Source organism: Cnephaeus nilssonii (genome assembly GCF_951640355.1).
Source record: "Cnephaeus nilssonii genome assembly, chromosome: 1".
In the NCBI taxonomy this organism is placed as follows: Eukaryota; Metazoa; Chordata; class Mammalia; order Chiroptera; family Vespertilionidae; genus Cnephaeus; species Cnephaeus nilssonii.
Window position 1 is genome coordinate 2,797,355 of NC_137072.1, and position 17,291 is coordinate 2,814,645.

Here is a 17,291-nt window from a genome sequence, read left to right on the forward strand (position 1 = left end):
AAAATGACAGTGACAGTTGTAGGCGTCTCCTAATGGCCTAGTCAAATTCCAGACTTCGTTGGAGTTGATTCTAAAATGATGTATGTAGAAATGGATGGTGAGCTCTTTTTGAGTTATGTGTGTGCACAAAGTAGGTCAGCCTGGACCCTCCAAATCTAGCCCACCTCATTTCACGTGTGTATAGTGATGCCTATTCATTCTATAATGATATGCTTTAGAGGGAACTGTCATTTACAGCTTTGGTCTCTTCTCTGGATTAGAGAGAAGCTTGGCCCTTAGCTCCCTGAGAGCAGCTGGCAAGTCTGAACCTTCTGGCAAGTTGAGAAAGCAGCTAAAAAAGCAGCACGACTCTTTGGATTCAGTGGACTCTTCAGTCTCTTCTCATGGGACCAGAAAACGATTTCAGATTTATTCCAAATCTCCATTCTACCGAGCTGCCTCAGCTGGTGAGGCCCTAGAAATGGAGGGACCATTGGGCCAGACCAAATCCCTAGAAGACAGACCTCAGTTCATCAGCAGAGGAACCTTCAACCCCGAAAAGGGCAAACAAAAACTAAAGAATGTGAAAAACTCACCTCAGAAAACCAAAGAGACCCCAGAGGGGACAGTGGGGTCTGGCCACAGGAAGATTGTGGACCCAGACTGCAGCTCCACCCAACAGCCAGCTCTCTTTGGAAATAATGAGTTCATGGTTTGAACTAGCAGATGTGTGTTTCTTCATAGCTGCAGAGTGGTAAACACATCTCTTTAGGCCTCTTCTCATTGCCTCGTCCACAATAGTCCGTTCTGAGTGAGGACCAGCCTCTTGCCCAAGAGTACAGCCAAGACCTGGTGTGCTGAGTCCTAGGCCTCCTGTGGAAGTGGACAGGCCGCTGTGAAGCCTGCCTGGATGGTGCCAGCTGTGTCTTGGCTGCAGTATTTGACCAGAGATTCCGCTAATGAAGCCACCTAGCTAGGGCTTGGGGATTTGGGTCAGTCGTGGAGGTCTTTGGACCTGCCTCTCTCCCATCCTCTTTCCCCTTTCCAGAGGTGGGTGTGGAACTGTGAGCACATTGTGGGCCTGAGGGGCGGGCGCATTGATTTCTGGCCTTTGAAGAAAACATGTAAATCTTTCTTAACCATGTGAGCAAAAGCTTTTGAGTTTATTTTGGGAATAGTTAGGAGCTGGGGTAGAATATACGTTTTCCCCCCCAAGGATTTATATAAAAAAAAGGTTAAGCTCTCTATTTTAAGATTTTCTTAAAAAACACTTCATGTTATATTCTGGGAAACGTAAAAAGGCAATTGTTTCCATTAAGCCATCAGAGCATGTCTCAGACCTCTGGTTACACAATGAAGAAGAGAGTACAAGTTTTGTTTTTTGATGATGATTGATGTAATAATAATCAATGCTGGTTTAACTTCTAGTTAGTTCCTGCCAAATATATTGCATGGGCTGAAGTTTCAGTAGCCATATTGTTCCCATATTCTCTGGTCCTAGGATCAGGTTCCTCTGATTTTCTTAAATGACCCAGAGATATGGTGAACACTAAGCATGAGGGTTTCACCCTAATCCATCCATGCTTTTCTCTGTGTTGATTGAACTGAAGATCCCATGTTCATCTGCTGGTAGATTTCAACCTGGAACTCAAAGACAAACGACCATTTAATCAATTCCCTCAAAACATTCACAACACAATACTACATGGATAAGTGTTACAGAAAGCTGCCAAAAAATAAGAGAGAACTTTTTCAGATGACCCATCTAACTTTTATTTTTTCCTCAGACCATCAGTATTAAATAGACTTTTTTAAAAATCAAGGACTACTTGAAGCTACTTTTGTTAATATTTTGGTTACTGAAGTTTACTGTAAATATATATGTATAGTATGCATATTTCTTTTTCACCTTATGCTTCCCTCCTTCCATGGAATTTCTTCCTAAGATTGGGGATGATTGGACAGGGAAGTGAGAGCCACACATCCCTGGATTGAAGGACAAGTCACAAGTCAAACCATCTTCACCACTAGGTGTCTCCATACACCTGAGTTATAATAGCATTTTAAGCTTAGCATCAGTGGGATTCGAAATCTATTTCTGCTATTTATATAATATATGAGAAATGAAACATGCTTCCCTTTCTTGAGATAAATATGTGAAAATGTTTATTTTTAAAGTTACTAAATGGATCTTGTCTAATTACCACATGCACTGTAACCTGAATTTTGGTTATTCTTCTTTTAAATGCTTCTTGAATTTGAAGTTATGGAACTATTAAGACATGTTAAGGCAGAGTCTCTCCTGTTACATGACACTGAACCTCATGCCACTGCCTAAGTGGTGGTTGTCGAACTCCAGAGATGAGACTTAGAACATCATTCTGAGTGGCAGCTAAAGGCAGCAGGAGTCTTCCCTTTCCCTGGTTTGGGTTCCAAAATGAGTTAGGAAAAGGGATCTTTATAAATCTCCAGAATGATGGTGGTTAGTGAATAAATGTTCCATTTTATACCCCACAAACATCTGCCACCTGTCCAGGCTGTCCTGAGGAGTGAGAAATGTAAAGCCTTTAAAAATCTGAATTTCGGAAAATCTCCCAGAGGAAAACCTAATTCATCCCAGCATGGTTGTGTGAAAGTCTGGCGCCGCTGCCAGGCTGCAGGTCTGGGTCAGTGTTCCTGGGAGAGCCGCGTTCGCTGGGCGTGACTGCTGCTCTTCACTTGCCAGGCACTGGCCAACACCATACAAAAGGAGAGAGTACCCTTACTGGATCGCTTCCTTTGGCCCAGAGGAGCGGCCTCAGAACACATCTTGGCATATGTTCTCCTTCTAAATTTTTGTTATTATTGTTTTTGCAAAATAAGGTTTGGCAATTAAAAAACAACTCATATAGGACATTTTATAGGAACTTGACAATGGATGTTAAGAGACTTTATAATTTTTCTCAGGGACTTGAAACCTGAATTTGGATAAAGTTAAATAAAATATATTGCTTTTCAGTTGCTAGATTTGTGGGTTTCTAGTCATTTAACAAGCTGCCAGAATGGAGGGTGGTGGGGAGGAGAGGGCCACACAATTGCAAGAATGCAGAGCAAGTGTGGGACCCTCCCTTTGGAGGAAGGAGAGCTGCTGTTCTCATGGGATGATAGGTGCTGTGAGCCTGATACCGAGATGATGCCGTAACTCTCAAACACTGTCAGAACCAAGTGCTCTGTCTCCTTCCATTTGTCCTTAACTGGTTCTCTCCCTGGTTTAAGTTAAGTCACCACAAAGTGATGCTGTATGCATTGCAACCACTTATGATTAAGATATTTAACCTTAACATGTGCCACATCTGTATTTGCTGTTGCTTTGCGTGTTTACTTTGATCTCAAATGCCTCAAAGAAAATGCCTGCCTGGCAGCAACGGGATGGCCCCATGTTTGGAGTCCATTCTCCAGATGGAAGAGCATTCTGTTCTATCACACATTCTGGCCCCAAACAAAGCCTGGATTTTGATTCTCCCCATTAAAACCAACACATCCCTTATCATGAAAAATGTGATAGCAGAAAAGCCTAATTTGGATCACATTGGATGCCACAAAGTGAAGCAAATGTCTATAACAGCAAATACAGGAAAGGTTCAGGGAGGCGGTATGCTTAGTTTGTCATGCACTTTGCACTTCCTGCCATTTTAATTATTTCCCACTCTGGGCTTCGGAAAGCATTAAGGGAGGTATGCCTTCCCTGCAGGAGCCTTGCAGAGGCAAGGGGCCCAGGTCAGGGAAGGGATACCAGAGCCCTGCCTTCTCACTCCTCAGAAACCAGCTGCAGCTCTCCAGGAACCTCTGCTCTATCAGGAGAGGGTTTTTCACTGTAGGAGACAAAGGGTCCCAGAAACCTGCTGAAAGGAAGTCCAGTCAAGTGCTGCAGGCCCCCTCAGTGCCTGTGGGCCTCGGTGTTTTTAAAGTTATAACTAATGAATGTGTACATTTCACAAGCACTTTGGTAAGCCAGAGAGAAGAGAGTATTCTCAGGATGTGTTCAAAGCTAAGAGTTAATTTTAAAGAGAAACACAGTCCAAGCAGCTTTCCTCATCCTCTCTCCTCTTTTTTCCCTTGATGGGGACCTGGATATGGGGCATGCATCATTCTGTGTTGACAAATGCATTATGTCACCCATAATTTTTTGATACCAGTAACTCCCCAGCCCTGTTTCCCAACACCACGCTAACCTTGGTTGTAAAATTCCTCGGTATTTGTTGGGGGTCCTTTGTCTTTTCTATGCCCCTAAAATGCTTTTAACCACTTTTTTTCTGGAACCATTCCCACGTTTGATTTGGTGTTAAACAGTAACAGCAAAATGATGAGTGTGGACATGGATCTATTAGGTTTTGTGGTCCCTTGGTTGAAACTTAAAAAAAAAAAGCCCCACCAAGGGGCCTATCACCTTGCTATCCATCCATACTTAATACCTATTTATCAGTCCTCTTAGGTCATATAAAAGTTGCACCTTTTGAATCATATAATTGTATTTAACTAGGGGAAAGGTGTGTACTACAGATTAGTATTATTATATTATTTTAATGGGTTTAAATAATTTATAAGTATGCTGAGTGTAAATTTTTAAAAGACTACGTATTGTAAAAGGACATATCCTGTGAAATATATTTTACTGTTAAACAGAATAATTCTATAAGAAGAATGATTTATCTCACCCATGGAACTGATTATATTCCTAATACAATCACCAGGCACTTTGTAATTTCCTTTTGTTTTGTTTTGTTGTTTTGTTTTGGGGGGGGTTGGGGGAGCAAGATATCATCTGTATAGAGTCCAGTTTGTGTCACTCAAAATCTGTGCTGTGTGGCTTCACAAGGCAGCCTGATGAACCAATTACTCCAGCGGCTCATTAAAGAACAAAGCTTCCCAAGCAGCAATGTGTGTGGTTTGTTCTCTGACCATCCTGGCTCCCACCCCATCTCGCTCCTTCTTGGTCCCAGGGAACAATGATTTTGTTAAAGTGATTTTTCTTTTTTGTAAGGAAAGGACTGAGCAAGCCCACAACTGACAAAGTGCAGAAGTAGTGCTTATTGGAACTCAGCTGAATTCAAGTAAAGGTGAGATGCAAGCTGTCCCTTCCTGTAATAGGTGCTAGCTGCTAGCTGTCAAGACCGCTGGGGAGAGCAGGTAGTGAGCCTACATGTAGGCTCCTCACCAAAAAGGCCATGAGTAAGTAGCGGTGTCTGCTAATAGCGGGCTCAGTAGTCCAGTTCCAGTTTGTCCTGTTTGCTCTGCCACTATATCGCATGAATTTGGGAAAAATCATTTGCCCTTTCTGGACGTTAGTTTTCCTATCTTGCCCAGGTTTCCTCCTCTGGATAACTCCTCAGGTCTCAGTGTAAAGCACAACTCTGCTAGGAAATTTCTTTTTCCCCCTTAAACCAGGTTGGATGTCTTGTGTTCTCAACAGCTCCCAGTATTCGTGGCATCAGAAACTTAGAGGTAAGCTTCTCAAGGCAGAAAGGTGACTCACTGTCTTGTTGACTCAGATTCCCAGCACCTAACAAAAGGTAGCCAGCCCTTCATTATTGGATAAGAGCATTGTGTGAGATCAGGATTTCCCAATGCCAAACCAAGTCTCGGGTGAGATGGAGAAAAAAAAAAAGTTCATTTTCCCCTAACACTATATTCAATTTTTAAACTCTTAAGATTTCTTTTAAAGTTTTTATTTACATTTTTGCATTAAATTACATAGAAATTATAATGATACAGTGAATTGTTTCTAAATTTCTTCAGTCGGCCAAATAAGACCTAGAAATGCCATTTGTAAAACTTGTCCCTGTGACTACTGAATTTACAACAAATCTTTCCGATTATGAAGATGAGAGCATGAAGGTGCAGGGAGATACAAGTTATAAAGAGAAAAGCACTCTGATTTTTAAAAAAAATTGTTCCTTCCATAGTGGGTACAGTGTCATAGAGCCAGGGACAGAACCATGAGAGGAGATAAAACACAGGCGATATTTAATCTTTAGACATTCGGGCCTCGTGTTGCCATTTGTCCACTTTTTCAGTAAATACCGAGCCCACGGGTCTGCTTGGGCTGCACTGGTGAACAAAGCAACACTCCCTGCCCTGTGGAGCTTGCATTCCGGGGGGGAAGACCAGGGAGGCCCACCAGAGGGAGACAGGTCATCCATGATATCCAGGTTCCACGACCAAGCTGCATTTATTCATTTGAAGGGTGCTTCTTGGCACCTGTGAGTCTTCCTCTGCCCTTTCTACCTTTAAATACCGCCTTACGGGTGGGGGAGAAGTGCCTCACGAACCGGAAAACTGCAGCTGAAACGAGCGGCTCCGAGAGGCCCCAGGGACTACCTGTGCACTCCATAACCACAGACATTTCTGGCATTGAGGGCACAAAGCCTTTCACAGTATCCCCTCCTAGCAAGGCCATGGATGCAATGAAAGAGGCATTTGTTACCCATCCGAATTCCAGTGGGGCCAATTTAGAGCCAAAGGTTGAAGAGATGCTGGGCTGTACTGAGAGCTGCATTGTTAGGGAAACAGAAGCCACTCCAAATATTCCAGGTGAAAAGGACCTGATACAGTAATTAGGGGCTTAAGATCCACATTGGAAGAACTGGAGAGACCAAGGTCAGAGAAGCTCCTGCAGAAGGTAAAGATCTCAGCCAAAAGGTCAGGAGTTTGCCTAAAAGCCACTGCAATTCTAAAGAAGGCCTCTGGAAATCTCTATTTTCCCATACATCCAGCTGCAACTGCCTCCGAAGAATAATAGTTTGTGCTTACCTTCCAAGTCCCATGTGAGTGCCCTTCTTCCTTCAGCAACCCATGGGGGAAGGGATCGTGGGAAATGTAGTTCTTTGGAACCTCTGCAATGAACAAAAGACTAGAAGGGGGTGGTATTGATGCCAGGTTGACCGCAGACAATCCAGCTTATGTACTTCCTCTAGTCCTCCAAGACTTCCTCCTGGAGATCCCAAGCAATCTCCCAATGTAGAAGTGCTGTGCTCACACATTCCAGACACTGCCTGCGAACTTCAGCAGGTTGTCTTTGCAATGAAAAGGGGAGAGTGTAGAATATGTGTGCACATCTGGTCATATTTCAACTATGTTTCTTGCCAAAGTTCCTTTGCTTAGGCTTCCTAAAATAGGTCTTTAAACCTTATGGATAAAACTTTTGATAGGGAATTGGGTAGCACTGTGGCATAGACATTAAATGAGCCAAATAACTGAGGCAAGTCTTATGCTTTTGGAAGATAAAGAGTCTCAACTAATTTGAGTGCTTAGCTAGAAGGGGCTCAAGCTGGACAGGATTTGCCATGCTTTTTCATCTCTGGGCACCAATCTAGCTATTGTCATTTCCAAAGAAGAGTCTTCTGAACCATTCTTCCTCCATCAAGGCAGGATATCTCTGTCAGCTAGAATTTGTACACAGGCTAAAGGGCAGGGGAACCCCAAGGATTTCACAGATTCCTCACAGGACCTTTTCCTTTTCCATTTCAAGCATTTCTTCTTTGAAGACAAAAAATGCAATTGACTGTTGGGTGGATTCCAGGGGTAGAAGGGGCATGGGGAGGAGGCAGTGCCAGAGAGGAGCAGAGCTAAGTAGTCACAAGAGCTGAGTCTTCTCTAAGCCTCAAGTGTTTTCATTATATATGGGGATGATTGGTCCCTCCCCCAGAGTTCATGTGAGGATTCAATAACAATGTACAATCAGTGCCCACCTCACTGCCTAGTATAGAAAGTGCCTGATATGTTAGATTTAGTATTTTAAAAAATATTTTATAGAAATTTTTATAGAAAGAAGGAGAGGGAAAAAAGAGAGAAACATCAATCAGCTGCCTCCTGCACACCCCTACATGGGATCGGGGCCGCAACCTGGGCATATGCCCTAACCAGGAATCGAACCAGCAACCTTTTGGTGCATGGGATGATGCCCAATCAACGGAGCTACACTGGCCAGGGCTATGTTAACTTTTTATTATTATTATTTTCTAGGTCTTCTGGGTCTCTTTGAAAATGATGTGAGGTTTGTCTCTGCTTCATCTTTCATAAGGAATTAAGAAGTGATGGAGATTCCCTTTCACAAAAAGTGCCTGCCTATGAGATGGATGGTGCTCACCTTTGCCTATGGAGGGATGAGGAGGAATAAGGAGGAAGATCGAGAGAAGCCAGAGGATGGTGAGATGCCATCTGGAGAGACGCTGACTCGGAGTGAAAACCAAGTGGATCTCTGGCCCCTGTGCCCTCCCTCAGTCAGGCCCTCACCGGGAGGGCTCTGGCACGTGCGTTTTCTGCTTTTGTGTTTTCACCTCTTTATTGAGATCTAACATAAAACAGTAATGTGCATGGCTTAAATAATCTTTATGAATGAATAAACTGGTGAAACCACCTCCGATCAAAATAAAGAACATCTCATACCCACCAGAAGGCTTCATGGGCCCCTTCCCAATCATCCCACCTCCAACTCTTCCAACTTCCATCACCACCTGTGAGTCTTGCCTGTTCTGGAACTGTGTGTAAATGGAACTTGTGCCTCACTTCTCTTGTTCAACTTTTATGTCTGAAATTTATCCATGTTGTCACATGTATTGGTGGTTCATTCTTATTTGTTTTCTACTCACTATATGGTTATACTATAATTTATTAATTCTACTGTTGATGTACAGTTTGGGCTATTATGAATAAAGCTGCTACTCACTATGTGGTTATACTATAATTTATTGGTGGACAGTTCTGCGAGGCACAGGTGGAATTACTGAGTCACAGGGCAGGCGAATGTTGAACTTCAGTAGATTGTTTTCCAAGGTGGCTTTACCCGTTTTATTTCTGCCTCCATTAGTGTTTGAACATATCACAGAGGAGCTTCTCCATTGGGGTATTCCCTATGGTCTTGCGGAAAAAGAGGAGCTCAACGCGTTCAGAAGTGATAAACCTTAAAGACGGGAGGAGCAGGAGCAATTTCCCAAACCTGAACAGGAGAGAGGACAGGTCAGCTTGATTATCAGCGTCTGAGCACAAGACCTGGGGGCACTTCCCCCAGGAAAGGCAGAGGGGAGGAAAGGGGAGGAGCCCAGGGTAAGTAGGGAGGAATTTTGAGGAAAGGTCCCACTCCCTAGAGAGTTGCTGCCACCTACCCCTGACCCACGTGGACCCTTTACAATATGTTTAGTTGAGGAGTGGGATGAAAATGGTTTATTATGTGTAAAGATTATAAAGTAAGAAGTTCTTTATGTTAATAATATATACAATTACTGTGATAATTAATACTATATACATTTGAAAAGAATAAAGTTCCCCTCTGTAAGCCACCCAGGATGATAGAGTAACACATTAGTGAAAATGTTCTGAAGTACAATCATAATTTTTGTGGCTGAGATACTCCTCCAGAAAACAAGTAATTGTAGTTTTAAATAAGAACTACAAGTGAGTGTCCCCAGTGCCGAGAAGGTGGATGGTGAAGCCCCAAGAGACAGATGTGGCCGGGGGTGGGGGGGGTGGGGGGGGGTGGGGGTGGGGGGTGGCGGGTCGACCTTCCTTGGGTCGGAGGCCGGACAGCCGGGGTCAGTACTAATGTGAAGAAGCCACTCCAAAGTGCGGCTGCGCCCTGCTCAGCTTCCTCCGTGGAGCCTGTGGGAAGCCTCCCCCACCTCCCAGTCATCTAGGAACTTGTTCGCCAACCCCAGGGCTTGCTTTCTCCTGTGAGAGCGACTGAGTGGCACGGAGCAGCCACACCCTCCCTGTGCCTTCCCCTCGTCTGTGTTTCCGATCTAAGGAGGGTCAGGAAGAAGTAACTGAAGTGAAGTAGAGAAGTTCTTTTCCACACCGCAGGAATGGATCCACTACTGCAGGGTGGGGAAGGGCCATTTGGGTATTTATAGCATCATTCACAGGCCATACAGAATCATCCACTTAAACATTAGCCTGCTATGTTCGGTCGAAAATTTAATTGACTCACCCCTAATGCCTTGGCAAGGCCAGACCAAATGGGTTTGCAGGCCTCATATGGCCCTCGGGCCGGACGTTCTCCACCCCTGCACTAGTGGGTCACAACCAGTCTTTACAAAAAACGAGAACAAATGTCAGAGTCCATTACACCAAGTGAGGGCCGGCAGGATTTGGTGAACTTGGTTTCAGTGTCAGTGTGGGGACTGGGTTATGATGGGAATTGTGTTTCTTCCAGGGCTGCAGGTTTAAACACTGCAGTGTGGTCTCTGTGCCGGCCGGCAGCTCTCAGAGAACTCACTCCAACACTCAGTTCTGCCTGTAGTGACACTGAACTGCCATAGACATGACATAGGAAATCTTAACCAGAATTTTGAAATTTGATACAAAACCAGTATGCCTAGACATTTCTGGAAGCTGATTCCAACAGAAACTTGGCCCGGGAGGCCTCTGCTGTCTGTGTGATGGTCACCCGTAGGCGGCCGTGCACACAGCTGCAGACATCTTTCTGTGCAATGTGGCGAGGCCCGGGATACTTGGACTCTTCTTCAAGGGAAATGACCTCTTCTTGCGACCATTTTTCAGATTAGGGTTGATTCCAGGGTGTCCATGCTAGCTTACTTCTTCGGAGAGAACGGCTGGGAGCCCTAAGAGCATGCAGATAATGTGGTCTAAAATCGCCAATAGATTCCTGGAGGCCAAGTGCTCCAACCTTGCGGTATCCTTTGGTGCTGGGACAGGCTGGGCGCCCCCCCCCCCCCCCCGACCCATTCACACACTCTCAGCCTGCAGCTACTGCCCCCAACCCCAGCCGGGCCAGGCTGTTGTCCAAGCACATGGCTCATACAAGGACACCCCCCGGAGACGTCCTTCCACACCTGCATCAGACCGTGTGCTGCCTCAAAGCCATCTTCGCCTCCTGACTTTCCTTTCTCTTTCCTGACTACCGCTGCTCACATAGCTCCTCTTCCCTTACGCCACCCAAGTGCCAGGTCTGACCCATTCCGGCTTCTAGAGGCTCTCTCATCTGCCATCTCCTTTCCACTCCCAAGGAGCAGACCCCATGACTTCCCTGGATGATGGCAGCAGCATCCTCTGCATCCGCTGCCACGTTAGTCTGCACCAAATCAGATATGGCCTTGGCTGGCATCCAAAGTCCTGAACAGGCTGGCCCCAGAGTACTGTTCTAGCCTCATCTCCCTCCTCCTCACTGGCAGCAATCTGTTTCACCTTCCAAACAGGGCTCTTGTCATGAGAACACAGCCGAGTTTGCCTCTCTCCCTTGGTAAATTATGATTTCTCCTTTTAGGCGCTAGCCTTCCTTCCAAACCTAGCCTTGCCTCCACAGAGTCCCTGCCCGTTCTGCCATACACCCCACCCTCAATGGGTCTCTGCCTCCTTCATATCCATACAACCCCAATACCTGACCAGTTCTCGTCTTCAGTGTAGTCACTGTGCCGGGCTTCCCTGGGAGGCTGCAACTTTGTCTTACACACATTTTGGTTCCCACTCTCGGGGCCTGGGACTGTGCCTGGCACGCAGTACGTGTTGGATATGCTGAACTGAGACCCTTGACCTGTCTAAGTAGTGCAGCCCTGAGGTGGAGCCAGACAGATGGGCAGGGGGTGAAGAGGTGAGGGGTAGATGTTCAGGGAGGCATGCGCTCAGGTCACCTCACGGGCTGGCTGGGGTGGTGGGCCTTGCTGTGCTGGCTCAGCATCACTTGGGACTGGTCCTGCAAGGCCTCCACATGCTCAGGATCCTTCAGGCCCCGCGTTTCTGGAGAGGAGCAGCAGCAGTGAGCTCCTCTCCCGCCGGCCCTGCCCCTCACAGGCAGCCAGGGCCCAGGAAGGGTGTGCCCTGCCTGCACCCTCTCCTCCTGCCCCCAGGGAAGAGTCTGCAAACATCTGGGTCTAGGTGGGTTGATAGAGGGAAAGTGAGAGCCAGAAGGAAGTCACTGGAATTCCCATTCTTCATTCCCAACCACTCCTCTGGTTGGATAGAGACCAGCTACCTGGTTTGAAGAGCACCAGGGCCTTCAAGCAGGCGAACTCTGTGCGGTCCACCGCCAACCCCCGGAACCGGGAGATGGTTTCCTGCAGGAAGCGCGTCTCCGCACTGGCCAGCGCCGTCCGGCCCTGGGAGCCGCCAGCAGCTGAGGCCTCGGGTGCGGCCAGCAGTGGGCAGCTGTCCAGAGGCAGAGACCACTGGATGGCTCCAAGGAGGAAGAGTTCGCTCCAGGCCTCTTCCAGCAGGATCACCTGTGCTCGGAGAGGGAGGGCCTGTGCTGGCTGAGACCGCCTCTCAGCCCCAGCCTGCAGCCCAGTGCCTTCGGGAGGAGCAGGAGCAACTCCTGACTCATCCAGGGGCCCGGCTGCCTGGGCTCCATCCAGAGCCACACCTGGAACATGGTGGAAAGCTTGGAGCTGCGGGAAGGTAGCTTTGGGGACACTGCCCATGAGCACCCTGCACTGAGTGAACTTGGGAGACGCAGCCTGGGTTCTGGCTTAAACCCTGGCTCAGGGCTTAGACCCTCAGTGTGCCCCTCAGGTTGATCATGACAGGTTGGTCTGCTTGCCCACGAGAAGTCCAGGGAGCGTCTTGGTTGGGCTGAAGCTCAAGCCCTGAAATCAGAGGCCTTCGTGCTTCAAGGGAGCCCATGCTTCTCCCCAATCTCCTGCCATCCCCTGTGCTCACGTTGGTCAGGGTGTGCAGACTACCCTGTGACAGTGCCTGTAGGACCTGAGGTTTGTCTAGGAGGAAAGCAGACCAGGGGGCATGGTATTGCCTTCAAATCCCTGGTTCCTGTGTGTCCCCGGCCATCATGGTCCCCTAGGTGCTCACCCAGCCACAATCTCTACCCAGAGAGGTGAGCCACCCCAACAGTCACGGACTTGAGACTGTGCCCCTGACCACCCCTGCCTCACAGGCATGTGCATCCCCAGCCATCACCGCCCCAAGCCACATGCACCTCCAATCATCACCTGCACAAAGAGGTATGTGCCCCCAGCTGGCGGACTCCTGGGGCCACCCGATGAGTATACCTGATCTCGGAAGGGCAGGTTGGAGAACACAGGCAGGCTCTTGGCCCACTTGACAGCCATGAAGAGCAGGCGGGCGGACGTCTCATGGATGCTGTCCACACCACAGGGTGAGGAGGAGGAATGTGGGGACGCGGGAAACTCGGGGTCATTGCTGGTGACATCGATGTTCTCATCAGCTGTTGGAGGAGGGAGCTGTGACATAAGCCACTGCTCCTCAGCAGGAGGGAGGAGTGCTCGGGGCCCGGTGTGGGGATATAGGCCATCCTCCCGCTTACCATCCTCTGGCTCCAGCTTAGCACGGGTTTCGGCCATTATAAAGCTGGCCATGAACTGGTGATGCCCTGGAGGTGTGACGGCCCCAGGCCCCAGGGCTCTGGCTGCAGAAATAGGGGTGGGGCCCCGTGGGCTGGGCCCTGTGGGGGCCAGGGAAGCCACCAGGGGCTCCAGCCGGGCCTCCCTGCCTGCTTCCACCCTGTCCAGGCGGATCTGCGCGGTGCTTCGCGGCTGGCGCTCATGCTGCACAGCTGGGGAGGCAGGAAGGTTAGGACACCCACCAGCCACGTGCCCAGCTCCTGTCACACCTCTCGGGCTGGCTCTCCCACTCACCATCCTGGTTCATGCCCTCCTGCAAGCACTTCTTCAGCCGACAGGCCTGGCACTGGTTCCGGTGGGCCTTGTCCACTGGGCACATCCCTGCCCCCACCTGGCACCTGAGGCAGAGGGAGCCCCCGGTGTCAGTGTCCTGCTCCGGTGCTGGACCGGGCGCTTTGGACACTTCCTTCCTGCACTCTCCTCCCGCTCGCAGGGACCCTTAGGGGCAGGGCTCTCCCGGCAGGGTCCGGCCCGCCCTCACCTGTAGATGAGCCTCCGTCTAACGCTCCTCTTGAAGAAGCCACTGCAGCCATTGCAAGCATAGATGCCATAGTGCTTCCCGCTGCTGCTGTCTCCACACACACGACACTGGAGCGGGGGGCCCACGCCTGAGGGGCAGGGGCAGGTGCTGGGTGAGCACACACCCCTCCCACCTCTTCAGGGACCCCTCTCTACCCCTCATTCCAGTTCCCATTTTGAGAAGTATCTCCCCTATTACACACGCCCCCAACCCACCGCACCCACCCAACTCCTGCCCTCTCACCGCCGGCTATGGCCAGTTTCCAACCGGCGAATACTGCCAGCCCCCTGTGCCGGGGCTCCCGGCCCCTCTAGCCCACAAAGCATTCCCACAGCACCACTGGGATCTCGCCAATGAACCCCAAAGGGCACGCTCTCTCTTCTCTCCTTCCTATCAGCTCAATTGTCCGGACCTGGCGCCGCTGACCCCAGGCTTCCGGGATCTGGGTTCGCCAGCAGGTTCCCTCACACCTGCTCACAGCCTGTGGGCTGGGCCCGAGTCACTCTGGCTCCTTTCATGGTGCAAACTTCGCTCCCCAAGGGCCGAGACCTTGCCTTCAGGAAAGCCATACCTGTCTGCTCCTCGCCCAGGCCCCATCGGCCTGGAGACTCCTTCCTGGAGGCGGCCACAGCTGTGTGGAAGCTGGAGGGAGCTGCTGTCCAAGTTCTGGAAGGTCGCAGGGCAGCCTCCACCTTCCTGCCGGAGGGAGGCTTCCTGGGACCCTGAGCCGATCAGCCTCCACCTCCCTCTCTACTCTGCCCCTGGCTCTCTTCTATCTAAGTCTCCCTTTCCCTGGCCCTGGCGACCTCCCTCTGTCTTTGTCTCTCTCCCACCTCTCCTCTTTGTCCTCTTGCCTACTCTGTTCCCTCCGTCTGACTCAGGAGCTGCCCCAACGTCCTCTCCCAGCAGGGGGTCTGGGTTCTGAGGATTCCTCTCCCAGGGCCGCGCTGGTGAAGCTGGTGATCCTCTTAATCTTTACTGTCTCCACAGGGGATCCCCGGCCACACCTGCAGCATTACCACGGCGCCCGCCCGCAGCTGCCAGTGCCCGATGCTCTCAAGCTGTTTGCCATCCAGTGCCAGACGCTTTCCGCACAAGTGTGTGTGGCTGTGTGTGGCCCTGTGCTCCTTGGGTAGGTCCAGCTCTCCCCTCTCCCCCCCCCCCATGCTTCTCCCCCAATCTCTTGTTAAGGGACTGCCGAGGACACAGGATTCCAGGGCCCTGGCCTCCCTGGACCACAGCATGGAGGCAGCGCCCACCCACAGGGAGTGGGTCCACCGGAGGCTCTGAAGCTAGCTTGGAGGCGGGGGCCTGCGGCACAATGAGGAGGGTCACCTTCAGGCCTGCCAGGCAGCAGAGGAGGAGGCAGAGCTAGGCCCGCAGGGCGAGGTGAGGACACAGCCCCGAGCCTGGCTACAGGCTCTTAGGCGGCCGCACCTTCTTTTCCTGACTTGGCCTCCGTGCTGGCCCCTCAGCTGGCCCAAGACCTAGGCTTCCCAGCCTGAGCCCAGTGATGCTTCTGAGGGGAGGAGGCAGAAGGAGGAGTCTCCCTCCGTGGACCAAGCACGGAGCCTAGAGGGAGGGTGGAGAGAGCAGAGACAGACCCGAGTTCCAATCTCTGCTCCCTCACAGGACAGCCATGTGTCCCTGAGCAAGTGATTTAACCTTCTGAGCTCCAGGTTCCTCATCTGAAAAAGGGGTGACTAAAGTACCTGTCTTGTATGTAGGAAGGGACACTAAGTAAGAAGCATTTCAGTGCTTGGTACTTCCTACAGGATAACAAATGATGGATGCTGCTGTTGTCAGGGTTACTGAGGAGATCAGAGAGCAATCCTCAGGAAATAGCCTTTCCTTTCCCTGCTCCCCACCCCTCCCCCACTCCCACCCATGCCCAGGAGGGAGCAGAAAGCCCCATGTTGTTCTGGAGGGGCCACCCGTCCTCAGCAGACCGGAGCTCGCCTCAGGGTGAGCCTGGAGAAGGGTGACCCAGCCTTAAAGCCAAGGAGCAGCAGGGCAGTGTGGAGCTTCTGGGAGGACGGGTGGGGTGGGGCAGGGCCCTGTGTATGTGGCTTTCACCTTCTCTGTGACAGAAGCACTGCTGGGGATTTGGAAAGTCAGCTCGAGGGAATTTGCAGGGTAATCTGCTCTCTGGGCCTCAGAGGATTGAGGCCATGGGCTGAGGCCTCGAACCTGACCCTCTGCCTCTGTCCTCCCTGCGAACCCCTGTCCTGCCAGGCAGCCCCTCAGGACCTCCACTGTGAAGTCTCTAGCTCCACCTCAGCTCCACGGCCAAGGCCAAGGCCAAGGCCAAGGGCATCTCCCTTGAACTTGGTTGACCAGTCCTTCCTTTCCAAAACTCTTCTTCTGAAACTCATGTCGTCCTGCCTGCTCTGAACTTGTCATCACCTCAGTGTGCCCAGCGGTGGCCCCAGAAGACCTTTTCACCCCTTCTCGGGCAGTCTTGTACACATTCACAGCTCCCATGGCAACTTCCTACCACACTCCTGCCTGGGGCTCTGCCCCCAGCTTCCAGCCACAGATCCACGCAGGGTCTGGCGTGGAGACCAGCTCCACAGATCCTACCCAACACGTCCTCCATGTGTCTGCGCAGAGGTGGGCACTGAGCCCAGGACTGAGGGGCCACCTGGAGCATGCATGTGCCAGGAGGGATGCGCCTGAGGCCAACAAGGGGACTCCAATCCTGGAGGTCGGGGCCAGGAAGACCTGCTGGCAAAGGAGCTGAGAGGGAAAATCAGGAGCTTGGCCCATGGCAAGATGGAAGGGGAGGCCTCAAGGATGTGGCATCGACCAGGTCAAGTGTCCTCTGAGGCCATTTGTATCACTAGTAAAAAATGGGAGAGCACTCCAGGAGAGTTCTTATACAAACACCTGCAATATCATATTAAAAACTCACAGCAACCCTCTAAAAACGTTATCCTCACAGAGGAAGAGACTGAGTTTCAGAGAGGTTAAACAATTGGCTTCAGACCACACAGCTACTGAGTGGTGGGGAGATGGGGGATGGAGACAGGTTTCAAACCTGTGTCTGATCCCCACACTCCTACTTTCCACCGAGGCACTCTCCACGGAGACTGCCATCTCTGGCTTGGACAGCAAGAGGTGGCTGGTGCCCTTGGCCAGTGGTTCTGAAGGAGGGCGAGAGCCTCCGCCCAGGTGGGAGGGAAGGACTGAGAGCGGAGACCCATCAAGGAAGGAAGAAGACAGGGCTAAGGGCTTTGTAGGATGGGGGGCATTAAGGAGACTTTTTTCTATCAAGGGAGATATTTTTAAACAATATTTAAGGAGTTCCCTTTAAAATTGGGAGACACAAAGAAAAAGGAGTCAAAGAGAGTGAGGATAAAGCTGGTGGTGAATCAACTGCCTGCTACCCGAGCAAGCCTGAGGGTGGCAGAGTACGGGTAGGGGCC

General features: G+C 50.3%; 2 protein-coding genes across 11 annotated transcripts in view; one reads left to right on the top strand and one right to left on the bottom strand.

Moving 5' to 3' along the window:
• Positions 1 to 5,772, top strand: part of MYO9A (myosin IXA) — a 345,415-nt gene extending 339,643 nt beyond the window's left edge. For all 10 annotated transcript variants that reach the window (XM_079787689.1, XM_079787686.1, XM_079787691.1 and 7 more), the window contains one exon: positions 261 to 5,772. In XM_079787689.1, coding sequence (XP_079643815.1) covers positions 261 to 697 — 437 coding nt within the window. In that variant the 3' untranslated portion in view covers positions 698 to 5,772. The remainder of the gene's footprint in view (positions 1 to 260) is intronic.
• A 3,048-nt stretch (positions 5,773 to 8,820) lies between these two features.
• On the bottom strand, positions 8,821 to 16,962 carry NR2E3 (nuclear receptor subfamily 2 group E member 3; the record flags this gene model as incomplete). The annotated part of the gene is made up of 9 exons (XM_079775873.1): positions 8,821 to 8,953; positions 11,601 to 11,706; positions 11,942 to 12,188; positions 12,972 to 13,147; positions 13,247 to 13,495; positions 13,578 to 13,681; positions 13,825 to 13,951; positions 14,435 to 14,494; positions 16,929 to 16,962. 9 exons carry the CDS (start codon positions 16,960 to 16,962, stop codon positions 8,821 to 8,823), a joined length of 1,236 nt encoding a protein of 411 aa, XP_079631999.1.
• Between the last annotated feature and the right edge of the window lie 329 nt (positions 16,963 to 17,291).